The sequence below is a fragment of the Salvia splendens genome, chromosome 17 (assembly GCF_004379255.2).
Source record: "Salvia splendens isolate huo1 chromosome 17, SspV2, whole genome shotgun sequence".
NCBI classification, from domain to species: domain Eukaryota; kingdom Viridiplantae; phylum Streptophyta; class Magnoliopsida; order Lamiales; family Lamiaceae; genus Salvia; species Salvia splendens.
The window spans coordinates 22,117,112-22,138,055 of record NC_056048.1 but is presented as its reverse complement, the minus strand read 5'-3'; the positions used below and the strand labels follow the sequence as shown (position 1 = coordinate 22,138,055).

Sequence of the window (20,944 nt, the reverse complement as noted above, 5' to 3'; positions counted from 1 at the left end):
TTTCAACCTTTTTTACGTATAAATCAATAAAGACTCATTGTCGCAGTGGAATTTGCTTCTTCTAACGTATTAGGCGTTGTGCATTTCTCTTTAGCATGTTTGTATGCTATTGCATGAATGCATTTGATTTTAGAGTTTACTGAAATTGTAAAATAGTTTATTTATCATATTTTCTGGTAAGAATGTTGGGTTTCTCAGTTGTATATTAAATCAGGTAAGAGTATGCAAAAAGGCATGAAGACGGCGAGATCTTGGTTTCTAGAATTGGGGTGGAAAATATCAGAATTGAAGTAAAATTATTAGGGGCAATTTGGCCAGTTATTTATAAGGGAAATAATAAGAAAAAGGATGAGAAAAAAGAGAAAAACTCAAAATTGGTTATTCTGAAAAATTTCGCTATGTCTTGTTTCAATATTTCGAAAGATCAATGAATTTAATCCTAAATTTTAAAAAGTCAGCAAATTTAATCCGTTTTTATGAAATCTCAACTATTTGCAAGGGTTCTTACTAGGCTTACAGTCTCACTACGAAGCCCAACCAACTATCTTGTTTTTTAGCAAAGCCCAAATATTTTTTGAGTGTTCATATAATCGGAGAAGTGATGCATGCATTGCTGAAGGGGGCGTGTGATCGCATGCATCATAATATTAGGAATACGTGGAAAATAAAGCTAAGGAATAATGGGTACAAGTGGCATCCGAGTTGGCATTCAAGGGAGGGCGTGTGGCATGAAAAGTGCATGGAAAACGAGGAGGGCGTGTGCTGTGACGGAGGAGGACGAACGTTGTTTGTTGCTGACGGCCGTGAGGAATATGTAGACGACAAACGATCTATAAAAGGAGGGGACCACCGCTTTGTTGAGCATGTTAACTGTGTGATTGTTCTTGGCCTACAGATCTGTGATCCAAGGGATTTAGCTATAGTTCCTTTTCATATCTCATGGTATTTTCAGAGTTCTTATCAATATATTGCTCACTCCCCTTATATTCTCAATTGCGCACGTTTCACTTATTTTTCGCTGCTTTTGGGTGTGAGTGCGTGTGTTCCGACGACGGAGTTAGCTCATACCCTATCAAGTGGTATCAGAGCCGTCGTTCTCCGGACATGGTCACTCCGAGTACGAGGTCTATGACGGAAGCAGAGAGGAAGCTGATGGATGTGGTGGATAGGCGGGTGAGCGAGGTGGTGGATCGTTTGGTGGAGAGGCAGGATAAGCTGGATGGGCAGTTCGCGGAGATGATGCAAGCCCTCGCAGCGATTAACGGTCAGCTCCGGCGACAGCCGTTGAAAGCGGAGGAAGGAGAGGCATTGGTGGGTATGGGAGGTGAGAACGAAAAAGTGGGGAAGATCCACACGCTACGAATTCCCCAAATTCGATGGCGGTGGATTTGAAGGGTGGCTGATGCGTGCGGAGTTCTTTTTTGAGGTGGCAAAAATGCCGGAGAGAGGAAGGGTTCGTGTAGCGGCGATTCACATGGAGGGCAAAGCCTTGCAATGGCATCGGGGGTTCATGAATTTGCAGGGTGAGGCCGGGTATGCCAACTTGGATTGTTATGTGTCGGCATTGGGAGCTCGCTTCGGTGCACAAGCCTACAAGGATCCGCTGGCGGATCTGAGAAATCTGAGGCAATCGGGATCACTCCAGGAGTATATGGAGGCATTCGATGAGCTTTACCCGCGAACTGGTATCCGCGAGGACCAGGCCTTAAGTTTCTTCTTGTCCGGACTAGTTGACGAGCTACAAATGCCCGTTCGGATGTTCAAACCGAAGAGGCTAGCGGAGGCGTTTTCCTTAGCTAAACTACAAGAGCTCACGGTGCGTGCTTTGGGAGAAAAGCCGAAGGGTAGCTCAGGTGGGGGACAATCAGGGATGGCTACATATTCTGGTACTAAATCCTTAGCCGTGACAGCCACGACCTTGAAGTCGGGGGATTTTCTGGAACTTCGGCACCACGAGAGCAGGGTCAGGGTGGAAAAATATGCGACCTCGTTTGACCCCAAAGGAGATGGATGAGAAGAGGGCGAAAGGGTTGTGTTATTGGTGTCCGGAGAAATTCACTGCTAATCATGTATGCTCAAGGCGGCGGCATTCGTGATGCATATGGCTGGAGAGGGGGAATCTGAGGAGGAAGAGGAGCCAGTTACAGAGGAGACAGAGGAGCCACTTAATCTGGAGGAGATACAACTCTCTCTCCATGCTATGTGGGGAACAAAGGCGCCGCAAATTATGCGTATTCGAGGAGAGAGCCATGGCAAATCCTTGAAAGTGCTAGTTGATATCGGAAGCACGCATAATTTCTTGAGCTCTTGGATGGCAGAATAACTTCAATGTGAGACAGTGGAAGTTCCTCTTAAGGCTATAGAAGTGGCAAACGGTCAGGTACTGAAGTGTAATCGCAAGTGTGTGGAGTTTTCGTGGGTGATGCAGGGTACGAGGTTTGCTACTGAGGTTTTCATCATTGGGCTTGAGACTTATGATCTGATTTTGGGAGTCCAGTGGTTGTCAACCTTGGGTCGCATATGGTGGGACTTCAGTGACATGAGCATGGTTTTTATGCTTGGCGGAGAGGAGGTGCGGCTAACAGGGGAGAAGGGGGCTGCTCCAAATGAGCAGTTACAATGTCTTCATGTGTGGAGTGAGCAAGTTTTGGAGGATGAAGATGTTAAGATCAGTACGGTGATGACTGCAGTTGAGGGAGAAGTCATGTCCTGTTTCAGTGCGGGTCAGGAGGAATTATGGTTGGCTTTGAGCGAGGTATTGCAGGAGTTTAAGGAGGTTTTTGAGGAGCCACAGGGACTGCCACCCCAACGAGAGCACGATCATCGTATCACTCTCAAAAGTGGTGCAGAGGCGGTGAACATACACCCCTATAGATATGCGAGTCAACAAAAAGATTCAATCGAAGTCATGATAGCGGAAATGCTGCAGACAGGGGTGATTCGTCCTATCCAGAGCCCGTTTGCAAGTCCCATCGTGTTGGTGAAGAAAAAGGACGCGACGTGGCATATGTGTGTAGATTACCGCGTCCTTAATGCTATCACCATTAAGGATAAGTATCCGATCCCGGTGATTGAAGAACTCTTGGAAGAGCTGGGATGGCTTGCTTCTCCAAAATAGATCTTCGATCGGGCTATTGGCAAGTCCGTATGGATCCGGAAGATATCTACAAGACGGCTTTCAAGTCACACGCGGGTCACTACGAGTTTTTAGTGATGCCCTTCGGGTTGACGAATGCGCCGGCAACGTTTCAAATCTTATGAATTCGGTATTCTGGGAGTTTTTTAGGAAATTCGTTTTGGTCTTCTTTGACGACATCTTGGTATACAGTGATAACCAAGAGGAACATGTGCAACATCTAAGGCTGGTTTTGGAGTTGATGAAGGAGCATAGCCTTCTTGCTAAACATTCTAAATGTTCGTTTGGATGTAGTGAGGTAGAGTATCTCGGCCATGTAATCTCAAAGGCAGGGGTGGCGACTGATAAGGGGAAAATTGAAGCAGTTTTGGCATCGCCTCAGCCTAGAACCATCAAACAGGTGCAGAGTTTTCTCGGTCTAACGGGGTACTATAAGCGCTTTGTGCAGGGGTATAGTTTGATAGCTCGACCCTTGATCGATGTTGTCAAGGGCAGCGAGTTCCAGTGGACTACACCAGCTCAAGAGGCGTTCGAAAGGCTCAAGTCCGCGCTGACAACAACCCCTGTTTTGGCATTGCCCAATTTCTCGCGCGACTTCTTAGTGGAAACTGATGCATCGGGAGTAGGAATTGGGGCTGTCCTTATGCAAGATAAGCATTCGATCGCATACATTAGCAAGGTGCTATCCCCAAAATACCATGCTCTGTCCGTTTATGACAAGGAATTATTGGCCATATTGCTCGCGGTGAAGAAATGGTGTCACTACCTTCAATGTCGGAAGTTTGTGATCCTGACTGATCATAAGAGTTTGAAGTATCTATTGGAGCAGAGGTTAACTATACCCACGCAGCAAGCATGGATGACAAAACTCTTGCAATTTGATTATGAAATTCGTTACAAGAGGGGAGTCGAGAACTCGGCGGCTGATGCGCTATCTCGGGTACCGGAAACAGAGTTCTATGCACTCACATCATATGTTATTCCCCTCGAACTTATTGTAAAGGTTCGGGTTTCATGGTCGAAGGATGCCCAGATTATGTAGGTTATCGAGGATAAAAAGAAGGATCCTACTTCTCATCCCAAGTTTGAGCGGCGAAAGGAAGAGTTGAGGAGGTCGGGAAGGCTGGTAGTTGGGAATGACTTGGAGTTAAGAGCTCAGATTCTTACATTGTTTCATGATTCGGCCGTGGGAGGGCATTCAGGAGGGCTAGCCACTTATAAATGCCTCTCATCGCTGCTCTACTGGACGAAGATGTTGAAAGATGTGCGCGAGTTTGTGCGGGTATGTGTAGTATGCCAGAAATACAAGGCAGGGAACTCCCCGCCGTCTGGACTGCTCCAGCTGTTGCCGGTGTCGACGGTATTATTCACAGATTTGACAATGGACTTCATCGAGGCTTTACCGACTTCGCAGGGGAAGAATGCTATCTTGGTGGTTGTTGACCGAATGAGCAAGTATGCACACTTTATGGCCTTATCTCATCCTTTTACGGCTAAGCAAGTATCCGATGTCTTCTTGAACTCAGTTTTCAAACTCCATGGTATGCCGGTCAAGATAATCAGCGACCGAGGAGCCATTTTTGTGGGCACATTCTGGAAGGACTTCTTTGGGTTACTAGGCATTGAGTTGCTTTATTCGACGGCCTATCACCCCGAGACGGATGGGCAATCAGAGGTGGTCAATCGGTGCCTGCAATGCTACCTCCGTTGTATGACTGGGGAGAGACCTCACTCATGGGTACAATGGCTTGGGCTCACGGAATTTTGGTACAATACCTCGTACCATTCCTCTATTTGGATGACTCCGTTTGAGGCATTATATGGGTTTCTTCCGCCGATACACGTTCCCTACTTACCGAGAGACTCACGAGTGGAAGCGGTTGACGTAGCTCTGAGGGATAGGGAGGAGATGATAGCCGTTCTCAAAAGAAACCTGCAAAAGGCGGCTGATCGCATGAAAAGGGAGGCTGACAAGCACATGGTGGATAAGGAATTTGAGATAGGTGATTGGGTGTGGCTGAAGTTAAGGGCCTATAGGCAGAAGTCGATCAAGGGGAATCACCAAAAGTTTGAACCAAAATTTTATGGGCCATATCAAGTCCTTGATAAGATAGGGAAGATGGCCTATAAATTGCAATTGCCAGCCACCGCCACTATTCACAACGTTTTTCATGTTTCCTTGTTGAAGGCTGTCGCACCACCTACTGGTCCGAGCTCTGACCTGCCGCCGGCTTCCCAGATTTCGGAGAGTGTTCCGCAGGAAATTCTCGAGCGCAAAATGGTGAAGCGCTGTGATCATGCAGCTACACAGTGGCTTATCCATTGGGCCGGTCATTCTCCGGTGGATGCATCTTGGGAGTTCGCGGATGAAATAAAGGCTCGTTTCCCTTGGTTCCTTGAGGACAAGGAACCTTAAAGGGGGGAGTATTGATGCATGCATTGCTGAAGGGGACGTGTGATCGCATGCATCATAATATTAGGAATACGTGGAAAATAAAGGTAAGGAATAATGGGTACAAGTGGTATCCGAGTTGGCATTCAAGGGAGGGCGTGTGGCATGAAAAGTGCATGGAAAGCGAGGAGGGCGTGTGCTGTGACGGAGAAGGACGGACGTTGTTTGTTGCTGACGGCTGTGAGGAATATGCATACGGCAAACGATCTATAAAAGGAGGAGATTTAGTTATAGTTCCTTTTCATATCTCATTGTATTTTCAGAGTTCTTATCAATATATTGCTCATTCCCCTTATATTCTCAATTGAGCACCTTTCGCTTATTTTTCGCTATCAAGAAGCATAGATTGGTAGCAAAGTTGGGCGTGATTTCAAGATCATTGCCCGGTTTCTTCCTTCAATCAGATTCCAACTGCGCAGACGTTAGCAGAGAAGAACAACCGTCACCTTATCAAACCGTCGAAGATCGTTCATCACAAGTTATTCAATGGATGCGTTCGAGTCCGAGATTCACCAGGTGTTTGTCAAATTGCTAGATGGGAGCCACCGGATCTTGAATTTTGACGCGCCTTCCGTCTCCATCTCCGCCCTCAAACGCCGCATCGAAGCCCTAACCTCCATCCCCTCCGGCCTCCAGCTCCTCCTTAACAGCTCCCGTATCCTCGATGACCACCAAACCCTAATCCTCGGCCAGAATTTCCAATCTTCTGAAACCCTAATACCTAATTCCAGTTCCGAAATAGGCCAAGATCGAGGCTTTACTCGATCCCGTTCTGATGGATTTGGGAATTTTCCTGTTGTGGTAAATTTGTTGCTGAGGCTAAGGGGTGGGAAAGGGGGATTCGGGTCGTTGTTGAGAGGGGCGGCGACCAAGGCTGGGCAGAAGAAAACGAACAATTTTGATGCTTGTAGGGATATGAGTGGGCGGAGGCTGCGGCATGTGAACGCCGAGAAGAAGCTGGAGGAGTGGAAGGCGGGGGCAGAGGAGAGGAGGTTGGAGAAGATGGCGGATGAGTTCCTTAAGAAGAAGGCAAAAGAGATCAAGAAGAGTGGCAAGGGAAATGGGGGTGATGGTGCTGAGAAGTATGTGGCTAAGTATAGGGAGGATTCTGAGAAGTGTCGGGAAGAGGTGGAGAGGTCGGTGCGTGAGTCGGTTAAGGGATTGATGAGCTCGAAGAGGAAGAACCAGGATGAAGGGAATGAGTCTGCGTCCAAGAAGTTAAAGATATGGTATGGAATTTCTGAAACTCTGCATTCTGATGCATTTGCTTTGTGATTGTTTGCATTGGGTTGGTATGAGTAAATTTATATCTCAAATTTCTGCAATTATAGGGCGATTAATTAAAATAGAAGATTTGATTAGCAATGGAGTATTTTCTCTGACTTTGGTACTGAAGCTCGTTATTTTTCTAGTTGAAGATTCTGGTTTGGTATTCAATCCCATTTGCTAATAACTATTGGTTTTGTTGTTGTTTGAGAACATATATGTTATGTATACCAAGTGTGGGGAACCATGCCCTGAATCTCGAGTATGTTTATGTGTTCTGTCCACAACATTGTTCATAATTGTTGAATGCACTTTGTTCCTCAGGTTTGGTAAGAGAAAGTTGGGTGACAGCGACAGTGAAGAAGATGAGGACGAAGATGGTGCATGCGTAAAAGAAGAGAAAAATGAGGGGTCTGTGATAATAGATGACGGGAATCATTCAGATTCAAGCAAAGAAGTAGGTGGAAGTTCAGGTTCAGTTGCTAGTGAGGAACTTGGTGCTGGAACTATTGAGCAAGGCTCCTCGGGGATTTACTCTGAGGAAGAAGGTAGCGAGGAGTCCTTAAAATCGACAAAAGGTCTTGATGGATGTGGTGAAGATGGCGATAGTAAAAATGGGGATACCCATGTGATAATGATAGAGAGTCCCAATGAAAGTAAAGACAATAATGGAGTCGTTTCTCCCAGCAAATCTCACCCAAGTGAGGTACACGAAGTGATTAGCCAACCCCCTGGTACCTCTGGTTCTGAGGATGAAGTGGTTCTAGCTGGAGAAACAAGAGGAGTTTCTGCAGTGGAATCAGCATCTGCTTCTGCAAGTCTTGAAAATGTAGTGAGACCTCTTAACTTTGATGATTATAATTCAGCTACTATGATGGAGGTGCGTTTCTGTTTCTCTTCTGCTGATGATATGTCAACCTCAGTTATCATGTATTTCTGCAAGGTATAAATGTTGTTGGCAACTCATCCTTTGTTTCATGGATCCGTAGCAGGTTCTTGGCTTGGAACGGTTAAAATCAGAACTTCAAGCCCATGGGTTGAAGTGTGGTGGCACTCTGAAAGAACGTGCAGAGAGGCTTTTCCTTCTCAAAACCACCCCGTTGGAGATGCTTCCTAAGAAGCTGTTTGCCAAGAAATGAAACCCCTAGCACTACTCCTCGTCTTTCTATGAACGGGAGCTATTCTACTGCTTGTATCGAATAGATGACGAAGTCGTCACTATTTACTGATGATGTATGTGAATTTTCTTGAGCTGTTCAAGAAATGAACTTTCTTCTTCATATCTATCTCGTTCTTAATATTTGGCTGATATAATTATTTATTTTCTTGTACATTTTGGAAAAAAATGGCTGCTTTTATATTGCAGCTTTGCAAAACATTCAAGAACAGGTATTAAATTCCGATTTACTTAAAATAATTTATGTTTGACATTGGTCTTTCAAATGAGTCTGTTACATTGTTGTTACTAGAACATCTTCAGCATATAGTTGTAGTAAACCTGTATTTAAGCACCAGGGCTGCAATCACCAATCACAATATAATTAAATCAGAAAATAGTTTACAATTTTAATCAAAAGCAAGTCAAGTCGGATGAAGAATAATCAGAGGAGTTGTGGCTCCCCCTTGGACTTGAGTCGAAGATATGACTGAAGGGTCATCAATGGAATCTGTCGCTACGAGATGCAAGCATGCTCAAGCCGTGACTGAGACGAAGCCATCAACGACATCTGCAGCCACACTCTGACTTGTAAGAGTAGACTGCAGCGACACTTGGAGTCACCAGCTGCCGGCATGCTCGAGACGAAGCCATCAGGGCCCCGGGGCGTCTGCAACCGCACTCTGAAATGACAGTTGAAGTGGGTTTGACACTATTGCATAAAAAAAACTCATTTCAAATGTTTTTTTTAAGGAATCCACTGTTGAAAAAGTTGTTATATGATTAACTTTCTTTCCCAAAAGAAAATATAGACATAACTTCTTAATTAAGAATTTACCTGATTGGATGCTAAAACATTGTAACACTCTTATTGCATTAACTCACTCCTAGAGTTCTGTTGCCAAAAACGTGCTGAAAATGCAACGATTATCAGCAACCTCTGCTGTTTCCTGTGGAACTAGGATCAATCCATGCCAACTGAAGATCACCATCACAGCCATTGTATACATACTCTAAAACCTGCGAAACCCGGACTTGCAGACTGTACATCCTTGATCTCATCATCATACAAATTTCCGATGCAGGTGCGACTGAGGTGTTGAGTTGCTCAAGCATCATATCCCAGTGAGATTATGAGAAATTGGGCTTTCGAGAGGGCAGCTTAAGAAGGTATAATTCTGATAGCTCATAGCAACAAATGGAGAAGATGAGAGGCTCAAGAGCCTCCTTGGAAGGAAGTTGTTTGGATCTTAGAGCCCTATCTGCTGCTGAAAATAGTCGATATCTGGAAAGTAGAACTCCCCAGAAAAAGGGTGGTTCAGGGAATTTCAGATCATAGGGGGTTATGTGATGAGGATTTTCAACAGAAACCTAAACAATTTGAGTTGCAATAAGCCCATATTGTTCAGCCATTGGTCACATTTTGGAAAAATAGCAAAGATATGAAGGTTAAATGTAGCAAAGATTTTTAATATTTTAAGAAGAATCTTTACTATGATTCCACTAAGCTTATGCGTCAAAAGCGTTCGATGACTAGAAGATAATAGGTTTCTCCATCAGCTAATGCATTTTTGTTTTAATTTCCATACTTATCCAAAGATATGTGTAAGAGATCACCCATTTATAAAAGTTCATTTGATAAAGTTGCAAGCTTTGGTGGTGATAAAGTTGCTTTCACTCTCTTAAGTGGATTTTCTTTTCAAGACCTGATCTTGGAATGCAAGAAAGCTTTTAATACAAATTTGTAGTACTGACTGTCTGATGTATAACATACACTTATATAAAGAAACACACACACAAACTTAGAGAACAGAAAGGGGAGTTCTACAGATTGGGCAACTATTGCTTTTCAGTAGCCATTGATCTATGCATTCTGCATGGAAAAGGTGTCCACATTGACCCAAACTTCTCACCCTATCTTTGCCATGGTATTCTTCAAGGCATATTGAGCAACACATCAATGCTGTATCTTGATTCCCTTCATCAAGAACCATCACTTGTGAGAAACTCTCCACTTTGGAGGCCTCGGCGCTGGTGGGCCCGCCTGCAGTGGCTGGCGGTGGTGGTGCTACTGTTGTTGCGGTGGAACCTTCTGGGATGTTTCGGGCCACTGTGGTGGTGGTGGCGCCACCGGCTATGAGCTTCAGAAGGCGAATGATGCAAGCTATGCTGAAGAATGTTGTGAGTATAACAGCTAAAGGAATGAAGACAGATGATCCCGTGATCAATTTGGCCAATCTGCTCTTGGTTTCACCTGTGAGAATTAGTGATTTCAAGAAAGATGATTATACTAAAACCAAACTGTCTTACATCATGATAAAATTTCAGAAAATGTTTAAGGAAATCGAGAATCGATAATTAACATAAGTTAACCTTGTTTGTCTTGACCATACAGCAGTTCACAATGTTGTTGGCAGCTAGGAAGATTCCATGTTAGTTCAAGATGATCAAGATTCTGCCAATCATTGTCTTCATTTAACAACGGGACAGGGATCATCGAGCTAACTATTGGCCGGCATCCTAGCCCTTCAACATGCCCACTTGAATCTCTAGTCATCGCCACAGTTGCTTTAGTGGAGTTGCTCAGGCATCGGATCTCATACCGACGTGTAAAGCGATTTTTGTCACACACGAAAAACGTGTAATTCTCAACAGAGAAGGTAGCTAGAGGAGACACAGAAAAATTTGTCATGAGCATTCTTGGAAGGCAGTTTTTTGCATATGTCAGAGCTATTATTCTGAGATTGTAGTTGATATCTGTGACATAAAAATCACCAAAACGAGGAAGATATATCACGGTGCGGCCATCATCATCACATCTCAGATTGATGGAGTTGTGACAGTTTATTGGTGGGTCGTCCGTTTCTAGCTTGAAAGGGTACTTTATTGGGAACAAACTGCTTCCACAGCTTGAATTCAGGCACGAACCTTTGGAGTGGATTATAACAGGGGAAATTATGAGAATAATGAGAAAAGTATGCTTGATTGTAAGATCCATAGTTCCAAAATCTGGAACAATTTTCTGGGTGATTAAGCTGCAAAATATGGCAGCTGAATAATGCATGCGGGAGAGAGCAAACTAGAGACAAAATAGACTTCTGATACTAATATATATCATAATCATAATGTTATATTAGGAAAAAGCAAGCATTGACTGATCATGCAGTGTTTTTCTGTCATCTTAAAAAGAAGAAGACAAAAGTTGCCATTTTATCACAACTTTACATCAACAAATGGAAGTCAGATACTTTTCAATGCAATGATCAAGTGCATTTAATCGTAAATAAGTTGTAAGCCGAGTCGAGGAGTCCTCTTTCCGCAAAACGAGATGCGCCCCGGTAGTGCTCTCGGATTGGCGTGTCGTCCCCAAAGATAAAACGGCTTCGTCTTGTTCGTTGTAGCACCGCAAACATAACAAGCTCCGGCGAACTGAATGATGGCGAGGGCATAGCTTCAACGGAAGACTATGCAAAGAGAGGGAGAGAGCTACGCAAATGCTATGCTTGTGGTTGTGTAGAGAATGAAATGGATGCATGCCTATTTATAGGCCAAGTCCACTCATTTGAATTGATGGAGTCAACAATCATTATGTGTGTCATGGTGGTTTGATTGTAACCGCCGGGGGTTATAAGCCGTTACGAACGTTACAAACGTCAACAATGGAGCATGAACCTGGACGGATGTATCTAGACACCTCTCACGTAGTTGTTCATTCCAGAAATGTATCTGGACGACTCGATCAATGTGCATGCATTCTACGAAGCTTTCTCCGTATGCTCATTTGCCACATTATTTTATCTACGTGTCAATAATTGATTAATTAATTATTTAATTAATTACATATCTCCATATATCGTGACATAGTTTAATATATTATTTCTCACTCTCCAAAATCGGCTTAGAGAAAGTGAATATACCACAAGCATCTACTTGGAGCGTAGATCGATTATTTAATTATTTAAAATTAAATCCGATCATATACGATCGGCTTAGAGAAAGTGAATATACCACCATCATAGATCCGGTCAATTAAAATTCCAACAAAAACATATATATTTCGGGAGAGATGGTGTTTTCTTGCCAACGTTACATATGCTTATCGTGCTTCTCATTATATTTAAATCTATGTAGAAAATGGTTTTATACATTTGGAACATTTTCTGAGCAGTTTATCTGTCATAACGAGAGCTAGTTCATATGTTCTCCGAAGAAAATTCAAAAACTAATTAGCAATACCAAAATATAAAAGAAAAGGAAAGAAAGGGAATGCCTTCTTGCTCTTGAATATCAGATTCTTCACATTCACAATCTTTACACAAAAAATACAATGGTTACAAATTTGTCATGTTTTAAAACTTGAAGAAAATGCTACAATTTCTCATCTAACAGAGACACTCTGCAAATAGGGCAGGTGCTATTCTTTTGAAACCAATGATCAACACAATCAGCGTGGAAGCCATGTTGGCATAGATTTATCTGCCTTACCTTGTCGTTGGCGCAGTATTCTTCTAAGCAGATCGAACAGCCATTCTTCTCACTCTGGACTTGAACTCCACTTCCATTAGCCTCCACATCTATCAGCACCGAGCATGACTTAATTTGAGTATCATCAAGATGTGTTGCATTAGCAGCAGCCGGAGCTGCATTCAATGTGGTGGATGGAGTTCCAAATTCATCCATGATCCTTCTACGACCAGTTTCACTGTCTATTTCTCCGGTGTAACAGTCCATTGTGTGCGATAAGCATGCCACGCAGAGGAAGACCACCATCATAAGGAAAGTGATAGCTGGTATCATAAGTATTAAACCAAGTATTAATCTCAGAACATTCATCACTCTCATCCACCTGCAAAAAATGTTTAAATTTTCTCTCAATACATATTCAAGAACATACATTTACTAACAAAATCCACAAATCAAAGATCATATTCATAGTCAAGATTCATGGTATAACTGTAACATATAAAAATGAACATGTCAGGTGGGCTGAGCTAGTTTTTCTTCTTGGAGCAATCTTCTTACTTGTGCACATACACTTGAACAAAAACAACTACTGCTATTCTTCCAAAATCAAACAATTTTGGACTATCTATTGCAGTTTCATATGTAATGAAACTTATTTTCTTATGCCTCGTTGTATGTATGTGAGGCTGCCGGCCAAAGTATAGAATCTTTGGAGTGTGTTTGCATTGTTGATATCACTTTTTGGACTATTTCGAGAGATTTAAACAGCAAGGAGACTAAGCTGCGCTAATAGCTCATTGCTATTAGCTGTGAGTTTTCCAATGAAATTTACGAGAGAGAGTCAGAGAGTAGGACAAGATTACCTTGTTTGACAAATCTGATACCAAGAAATGATATGCATACAATTAGTCTTGTACTTCCCCAAAATAGATGAGGAAATATGCTGCTTCATCAAATAATCGCACATCAAGCAACGATCAATCTCGATATGCTTCTTGTTCTCTGCATCAATATAGTGAATGAACCATTAGCTCTCCTTCATAACATATCCATGATTGTTGGTTAAGACTATTAGGCTCTGTCTAATACCTTCAAGAAATGCATTTGTCATTATTACATAGTGTGGTTGAAACATTTGACAGCAGAAATTGTTTGTGGATAACATCTAGTCATGTACAAATGGTCTGGTTGCAAGAAAACTTCTTTATTCCAATATCTAGATTTGTGGTAAACAACTAGATATTCTGTCCCAAAACTACGCATCCATCTTCAAACAAAATGGGAACTTGGCAAATATACACATTTTAGATATCTCATTATAAAAATAGATTTTCTGATCTTTCAAGTAGTATTAAACTTATGTAATAAGCTTCTCCTGTAACAAGTTCAAGCAGTAGTCCGCGATCTTTGGGGTGAAGCCTGAAAACAGCTAAGGTGCATTTGAGATGCTAGTAGGTGCATTTGACCTATTCTCCTTGAGTTCCTTCCTAAACATTGAGATGAAACTCACACAGCAGCCTATGCAGATTATACCGGGCACTATTATTGCAGAGTAAACGATCATAAGTAAGGCCATCCAAACAGGACCCGACACCATTCCTGCAAAAACAAACTAAAACACTTCATTCCCAGCTGCATTGATGGTTGATGAAGGCAAACATTATGAAAAAATAATGTTTACCTGTTGCCTTATAAGGGCAACTCACACAGCTGCCGGCACGCCATTCCAAGGCGAAATCAGTCTCATCTCCAATAAAATCTGGCGGAACGCGCCCTGCAACTGCCACGAATGAGGTAACAATCTCCTTGCAACTATACATGTCTGTCATCGTCTGCCTTGAAACTGCGCGAGTAGCTACTACAGCACTTGAGGAGTTGCTCAGACAACTGATGGTCGGAAACCCTGTCCAAGCAATTTCTTCAGGAGGGCAGCTGTAGAAGGTGTAGTAAAGAAAATATGCAGCCTTCCCAGGTTTGAACGACGCATAGTTTGAGGCCATGAATCGCTTAGGGAGGCATTCCTGAGGATCATAGAGAAAGATCAGAGGGTCTTCTTGTCCATAACGTATGTCTCGTACATAGAAATCTCCGAAGTTAGGAAGGTTAATAATCACTGCACCTTCACTGCTGCATCTGAGATCAGTATAGCTGCACTTTGGAGTGTGATAGCCTTGTATTCTGAAAGGGTATTTGACAGGCAAGGTGTTGTTTGGACAATGTGAAATTGGACATAGGTTGTTAGAGTTTCCTGATAAGAAGAGAATGAAGAAAATCAAGAGTTGAAGAATATCCATATACATAATTTTTAACTGGAAGAAGAATAAGAAGGTTGATGTATAAGTGTGCATCATAAACATTTACTACTACTTTACATGTTAACTTGTTTAATATTTTGTCTGATGCCCCATATTTTAGTAGTCAGGCCTGCTTAGAGGGTAAAGACAAAGGAAGGAAATTGTTGAGACATTGCCAACTTTTGCTTTAGTCTTTTCTCCTTTTTATTTTTCTGGATTATTATCTTCTGTTTTTTCAGTTGGAGAAGTGTTCTGTTATTTGCATGCTGCAAACCATAAACAGTGAGAAGGTCTATACCCTGAATAGATAATTCATTGTTTTTTAATTTGCAATTGCAGTTAGTGATGTAGATAAATTTAGTGACAGAGGTAAAACTGTTTCTTCCATGTGTTGCTAGAAGACAGTGAAACTAATTCATTGAATGTTTTAGTAAAACTTAGTTGGGAGTTCACACATTTTTCTGATTTCACATTCCCTTCATTTTTAGCATGAATTTGCTCTGATATCCTGTTAAACCTGAATTGAAAAGCTATGATATCATGTTTAATTAGAGAAACATTGTCTTGAAGCTAAAAATGTACTAGTAGTCTAGTACTATGTAATACTTTATATTTTAAATGGCATTATATATGTGTTCTATTTGGGAAAGCAAGTGTCTAATTGTAAAAGCATATTGTTGCCTCATTTTAGTATGTAAATAGCTAATTTGAAAAGGTTGACTATTAGTATTATCAGTCTTCTATTCTTATATTCAGTATCACATGAGATTTAATTCTTGCTTTTACTATTTCGCAACAGACCAACAGTAGAGAGCGTGGCTCCCACATCATTTGATATTAAAAACAAAATTATAGTACTATTTTATTAGAAATTCTAATAAAACATACTCCTATAATTTAGAATTGGGAATATTGAGAGATGATTTAAATAATATTTTAATCTAATAGTGATATTGGCCCGTTATGGTGTTGAACTGTTCGTAGTTGATGAGCATGGATCGTGCCAGCTTCAAACTTAATGCCCTTCACTTTTTTTTTAATTATCTGATCATGTAATTCGCTTGTTATAAAATAAGCTTTCCAAATCTTCAATTATATTCTAGTAACTTATTCAATTATATATGATTAATCATATTTCACGATTAGGGATATAAACGAATTGAATCGAACCTTCCAACTTCCCTCCCTCATCCGATGTGGGATGGGTTCCATAGCCACCTGAGCTCTGATACCACTTGTTAGGATCGTCGCCTGCAACATTTGTCCGCTTTGGGTCAAGCCCGCACGGATTTGTTTTTGGGTCACTCCCAAAAGGCCTCAAACTAATTGGGGTTGGACAGGAATTATATACACCTTCCAACTTCCCTCCCTCATCCGATGTGGGATGGGTTTGTAACCCAACAACTCAAATATCATTGCACTGAGTTTTTGGAGTAGTATTTGTTAAATACGGATTTATATTTAACTAGTTCACGAATGTTTTATGCATTCAGCTGTTCGTGTTCGTATTCGATTCGTTCGCGTATTAGAGAACATCGAATCGAACATTTAATTTGTATTTTAAGTGTAAGCGTAAATTAGAAAATACAATTTGAATATTCGATTCGTTTAGCAATTTTAAATGAAAAAATTCATAAAATAATTAAAATTTCAATAAATGTGGAATGCATCCAACACATGTACTTGTTAAATTTATGTTTCTTTAACTTATACTACTACTCTCAATTTACCTTTTCTCCTTTAGAACATCCACAATGAGGCAGACGATAGCGCGCCCGCTGCGGGTGCGCGGACAACGGACGATGCGTCGTCCGCGCCCTAAGCTTATTCCGCGGGCGAAGTGCAGACGATAGGGCATCGTTCGCCCACTGTGGGCGACGCGAACGATGCAACGCGTTTTAGTTTTTTTTTTTAATTCGAAAATTTTGTTTATATAAATACCACATTCTCAGATTTCATTTGTAACTTTTCGATTCACTTTTCTACTCTCAAATTACGTTATAAAATGGATTCCGATGGATACTCAAGTCCTGGTAGCCCGATATTTGGAGATGGCGCACGGTGGCCGGGTACACAACCTGGCGAATATCGGTCGTTCGACGAAAACACGCAGTACGACCCCGACTTCAGTACGGATTCGTACGGTCTCTCTGACATGTAGCCGTCTCCAGGGGTTGATCGATGAGTTGCGCCGGAAGTTGGGGCTTTTGTAGAATAGTCAATTTTTTTTATTTATAGCCATTGTAACTTTTTTTTAATCAATGTATTATTTGTCGTTTCTATTTAATCGTTGTGTTTTTTAATTAGTTTGCATTTATATATTTGAAAACATTTAAATTAATTAACAAAACAATAGTAAAACCTACAAGGCGCCCCACTGCAGGTGAAAGGGCAGGAGGATAAAATGCTGACGTGTCGATGTATAGGGCGGGCTTCAGGGCAGTCACGAATGCGTAAAAAGAATTGTAGCTAAATTAATTCATATAGTAGAATAGTCAAATCCAAAATAGAGTAATAGTAAAAACAAACTTATACTACTATATGTTGTTACTGACAATTTTTATCAGCTCTATATCCTTTTCTAACTTGGGAGAATGAATATGGCTGCATTCTCTCATTTTCAATACAAGTGATATATCAGACTACGGGCGGATGCAGAAAATTAGTATGGTAAGGACTATATATACTAAATTTTGTATAAGATACAATTTTCTTATATTTTATTGTTTTAATAGGAGATTTTACACATTAATTTACATAAAATACAAACAAAATTATAATGCTCTGCAACTAAAAAATGCAAAAACTTAATTTGGGAAGGGCTTAAGCCCCTCCCTGACATTATGTGTGTCCACCAATGTATCAGACATTCTCAGACACTGCTTCTAAAGAGTGTAATGGCGAATTCCGACAAAGAGGGCAAGAGACATTCCTTCTCAGCCACTCATCAATACATTCGGTATGAAAGCAATGTTCACATTCAGGTAGGCGCCTGAGTACATCTTTTGGACAGTAATCAGCTAGGCATATTGAACATTTGATATCATTAGGTCCGGTAATGCGTTTGCTCCCGCCTATTACAATTTTGTCAAATGACTCGATGGTTGACTCGTCGAGACCCACCATCTCCGGTGGGGACCGCGACTCCATGGCAGCCATATGCCGCGCCATAGCTTCCCTATTCCGAGCTGCCCTCCTTGCCTCTATCAATGCGAAGCATAGGATGATTGGTATCACTATTGATATTGTAAGAATGGTTGTGAACAGCTGAAGCCCTCGTTTACCTATGGCTGTACTTAGATCATAATTTCCCACAACTTGGATAAAAATTACTAATCTAACAACAAATAAATACTAACATAGTAAACTACAATTCAAAGTTGACAATAGGAATTAAAGAAGAAGGCAATACTATATCATAAATTAAAACTTTCATTAATTTGAAAATTTTCTAGTAAAAAATGTTCATTCAAAGAACAAAGAGTCATAAATATACAAACATAAAATTATCAATGTGTGTGTTTTACTTAGTCACCTCTTGAAAGAAAATCATTACGATATCAATCAGACTCATAGTTCCTCAATCCTACATCCAACATTTGATTTTGCTTGAATTCCAACAAATTAAAGGCTCAACAAAATTATATCCAAAAAGAAATACTCCCTCCATTTTTAAAAATAGTAACTATTTCCATTTTGGGGTTTTCCTTGAAAATAGAAACTTTAGAATCTTTCTATTTTAGGACATGGACTCCACAATCAACTAACTCTACTTTCACTACTTTTTCTTTTCATCTCTCTTACTTTATTCATTTTTCCTTTCATCTCTCTTACTTTACCAATTCTTCTCATTTACTTTACCGATTGTGCATTAAAATCCATGTCATTTCAAATGTTTCTATTTTTTGAATACAGAGGGAGTTTTTATGTATTATTATTACTAGTATTATCCTCCTTTCCATAAAAAAAGTAGTTTAATTTTACCAATTCTAAATAAAGAAAATTTTAAACAACTGATAATATGGACTCCACCGTCCATCAGCAATACTTATACCATCTTTTACTTTAACATTACACATTAAAACTCAGGGGAGTATTACCTTTATCGTTTTTGCACGTAACCCCTCCTCCGACGGTGCTGTTCCGATCATACCCACAAACTCCGCCCCGGTCCTCACATCCTTTGCAGTCGGGAAAGCTCCACGTCAGCCTCAGATCTCCGCCAAGATTCGACGACAGCCAATCACCACCTCCTCTGCCGCCGCTGTTCCACGACACGGGGATCGGGAGCGTGAACATAGTCGTGCACATGCTCAATATCGCCCCTACGAGGGTCCCCGAAGTGGTGGCCATGACCGCGGACGTGGAGTTCCCGAGGCAGTCGACGGTGGTGAATCCCGTCCCGGCCACCACAGCGCGGGGGCAGCTGAGGAAGACGAATTCGTCCATGTACATGGCCTCGAAGGGCGAGGAGGTGAGGTTCAGAGCCATGAGCTTCCGCGGGAGGCAGCCGTCCGGGTCGTAGAGTTGGATCTCTTTTATGAGGTAGCTTATGTAGCGGACGGAGAAGTTTCCGGAATATGGGAGGATCAAGACAGGGGCTCCTCTCCCTTCAATCTCGCCGGAGCAAGTGAGGGAGAAGCCGGGGTAGCCGCCGCAGTTTTGAGGCTGCTGTTGTCCCTGCAGTGTGAATGGGAAATGGATAGGTATGTTATTGGTTCCACAGAATTGTGGAGGGCAAGGGTTTGTTTGAGCTTGGACATTGTGGGAGGAGAGGATGAAAGAGAAGAAGATGATTTTTATGAGAATTTCCATTAGTCAGCGTGATTTGAATTCGACATGTTAAAGAAGTTCTGATCAATCTAAATATGAACTTGATCTGTACCATCACATTTGAGCACGACACGAACCAGTTCCTGATGCACGTAATATGGGTTGACACAATACAATAACAATACAGTAATGACTCGAACCTGATTTACACGATATGACCCGATATTTCGTAATTATACCTTATTTACATGATTAAAACTTGATATTACATGATTAAATTTTATTTTTAAACGTGGTTTACACTATTTAAACCTGATTTACAAACCTTATATACACAATAAAAACCTAATTTACATTATTAAAATCTGATATTATACCATTAAACTTGATTTACATGATAAAAATCTTATTTGCATGATTTAAATTCGATTAACATAAAACTAAAGAATAAAATATAAATTTAAAAAAAAAAAATTAAGTTTTGACCCAAGCAAATAAGTGGACTTATTTGAAAATGGATGCAATTCTAGAGAGCACATACAAAAAATTATAGGCCACCTACTATCTATTAAGATACAGCATAAGTAAAGTAGACACTAATTAATAGTATTTCCATCAAAACTCTACAAAGTTTATGAAAGCAATTGTCTTATTTAGAAAGCAATTGTCTTATTTAGAAAGCAATAACTAATTACTCCTACATAAGCCCTATTAGCTCATTTGAGAAGGTTGGCTATTCTCTTTGTCGTTCTTTCTTGATCTCCTATCACATGAGATTTAATTCTTGTTTTTATATTGCAGCAGTTGAGCCCGACCACATTCATTTCATATTAAATGTCAATGTTATTGTACTTCAATTGAGTTTAAAATCAAAATTATGGAGTATGCTTTTTATTAGAATTGGGAATATCGAAAAATGTTGATTTAAATAATCTTTTTGTCTAATAAAATAACGAGCCGATGGGGTTTTTAATACTTCTTCGTTGATGAGCATGGATCGTGCGGGCTTCTAAGTTAATGGAGTATCATCTACTTTCTTTTTTCTCTTCTTAATTATCTAATCATGTAATTTCATGTTATAAAATAAGCTTTCCAAATCTTCATTGTATTCTAACATTTTAAATTAGAATATCTATTCAATTAATATGAACCATATTTCACGGTTAGGGAATCCACATTAGTGGATAAAAATTAAACCTGCCCGAAAATCCGCCATTGTGGATGCTCTGAGAGATGTAAATGAATCGACTTGAACTAAATATCTTTATACTGAATTTGCTAAAGGGGGTGAATATACAAATTGATATTCAAATAATTTACTAATAAATTTTGCATTTCGCGGTTTGTATTACATTCGTTCGGGTATTAGGGAATATCAAATCGAACATTTGATGCAATTTTTA

The 20,944-nt window shown here is 40.8% G+C and overlaps 3 protein-coding genes across 3 annotated transcripts; 2 read left to right on the top strand and 1 right to left on the bottom strand.

Moving 5' to 3' along the window:
- The first annotated feature begins 1,104 nt into the window (after positions 1-1,104).
- On the top strand, positions 1,105-2,014 carry LOC121774473. The gene is made up of 2 exons (XM_042171341.1): positions 1,105-1,324; positions 1,395-2,014. The coding sequence occupies exons 1-2, from the start codon at positions 1,105-1,107 to the stop codon at positions 2,012-2,014; spliced, it is 840 nt and encodes a 279-aa protein (XP_042027275.1).
- Positions 2,015-5,829: 3,815 nt separating this feature from the next.
- On the top strand, positions 5,830-8,134 carry LOC121773344 (replication stress response regulator SDE2-like). Its single transcript, XM_042170172.1, has 3 exons — positions 5,830-6,817; positions 7,179-7,734; positions 7,847-8,134. The coding sequence occupies exons 1-3, from the start codon at positions 6,075-6,077 to the stop codon at positions 7,991-7,993; spliced, it is 1,446 nt and encodes a 481-aa protein (XP_042026106.1). The 5' UTR covers positions 5,830-6,074; the 3' UTR covers positions 7,994-8,134.
- A 1,678-nt stretch (positions 8,135-9,812) lies between these two features.
- Positions 9,813-13,585, bottom strand: LOC121774471 (putative RING-H2 finger protein ATL21A). Its single transcript, XM_042171340.1, has 5 exons — positions 13,564-13,585; positions 13,378-13,476; positions 12,496-12,797; positions 10,384-11,089; positions 9,813-10,264 (listed from the first exon to the last, which is right to left on the bottom strand). The coding sequence occupies exons 1-5, from the start codon at positions 13,583-13,585 to the stop codon at positions 9,813-9,815; spliced, it is 1,581 nt and encodes a 526-aa protein (XP_042027274.1).
- Positions 13,586-20,944: the final 7,359 nt, after the last annotated feature.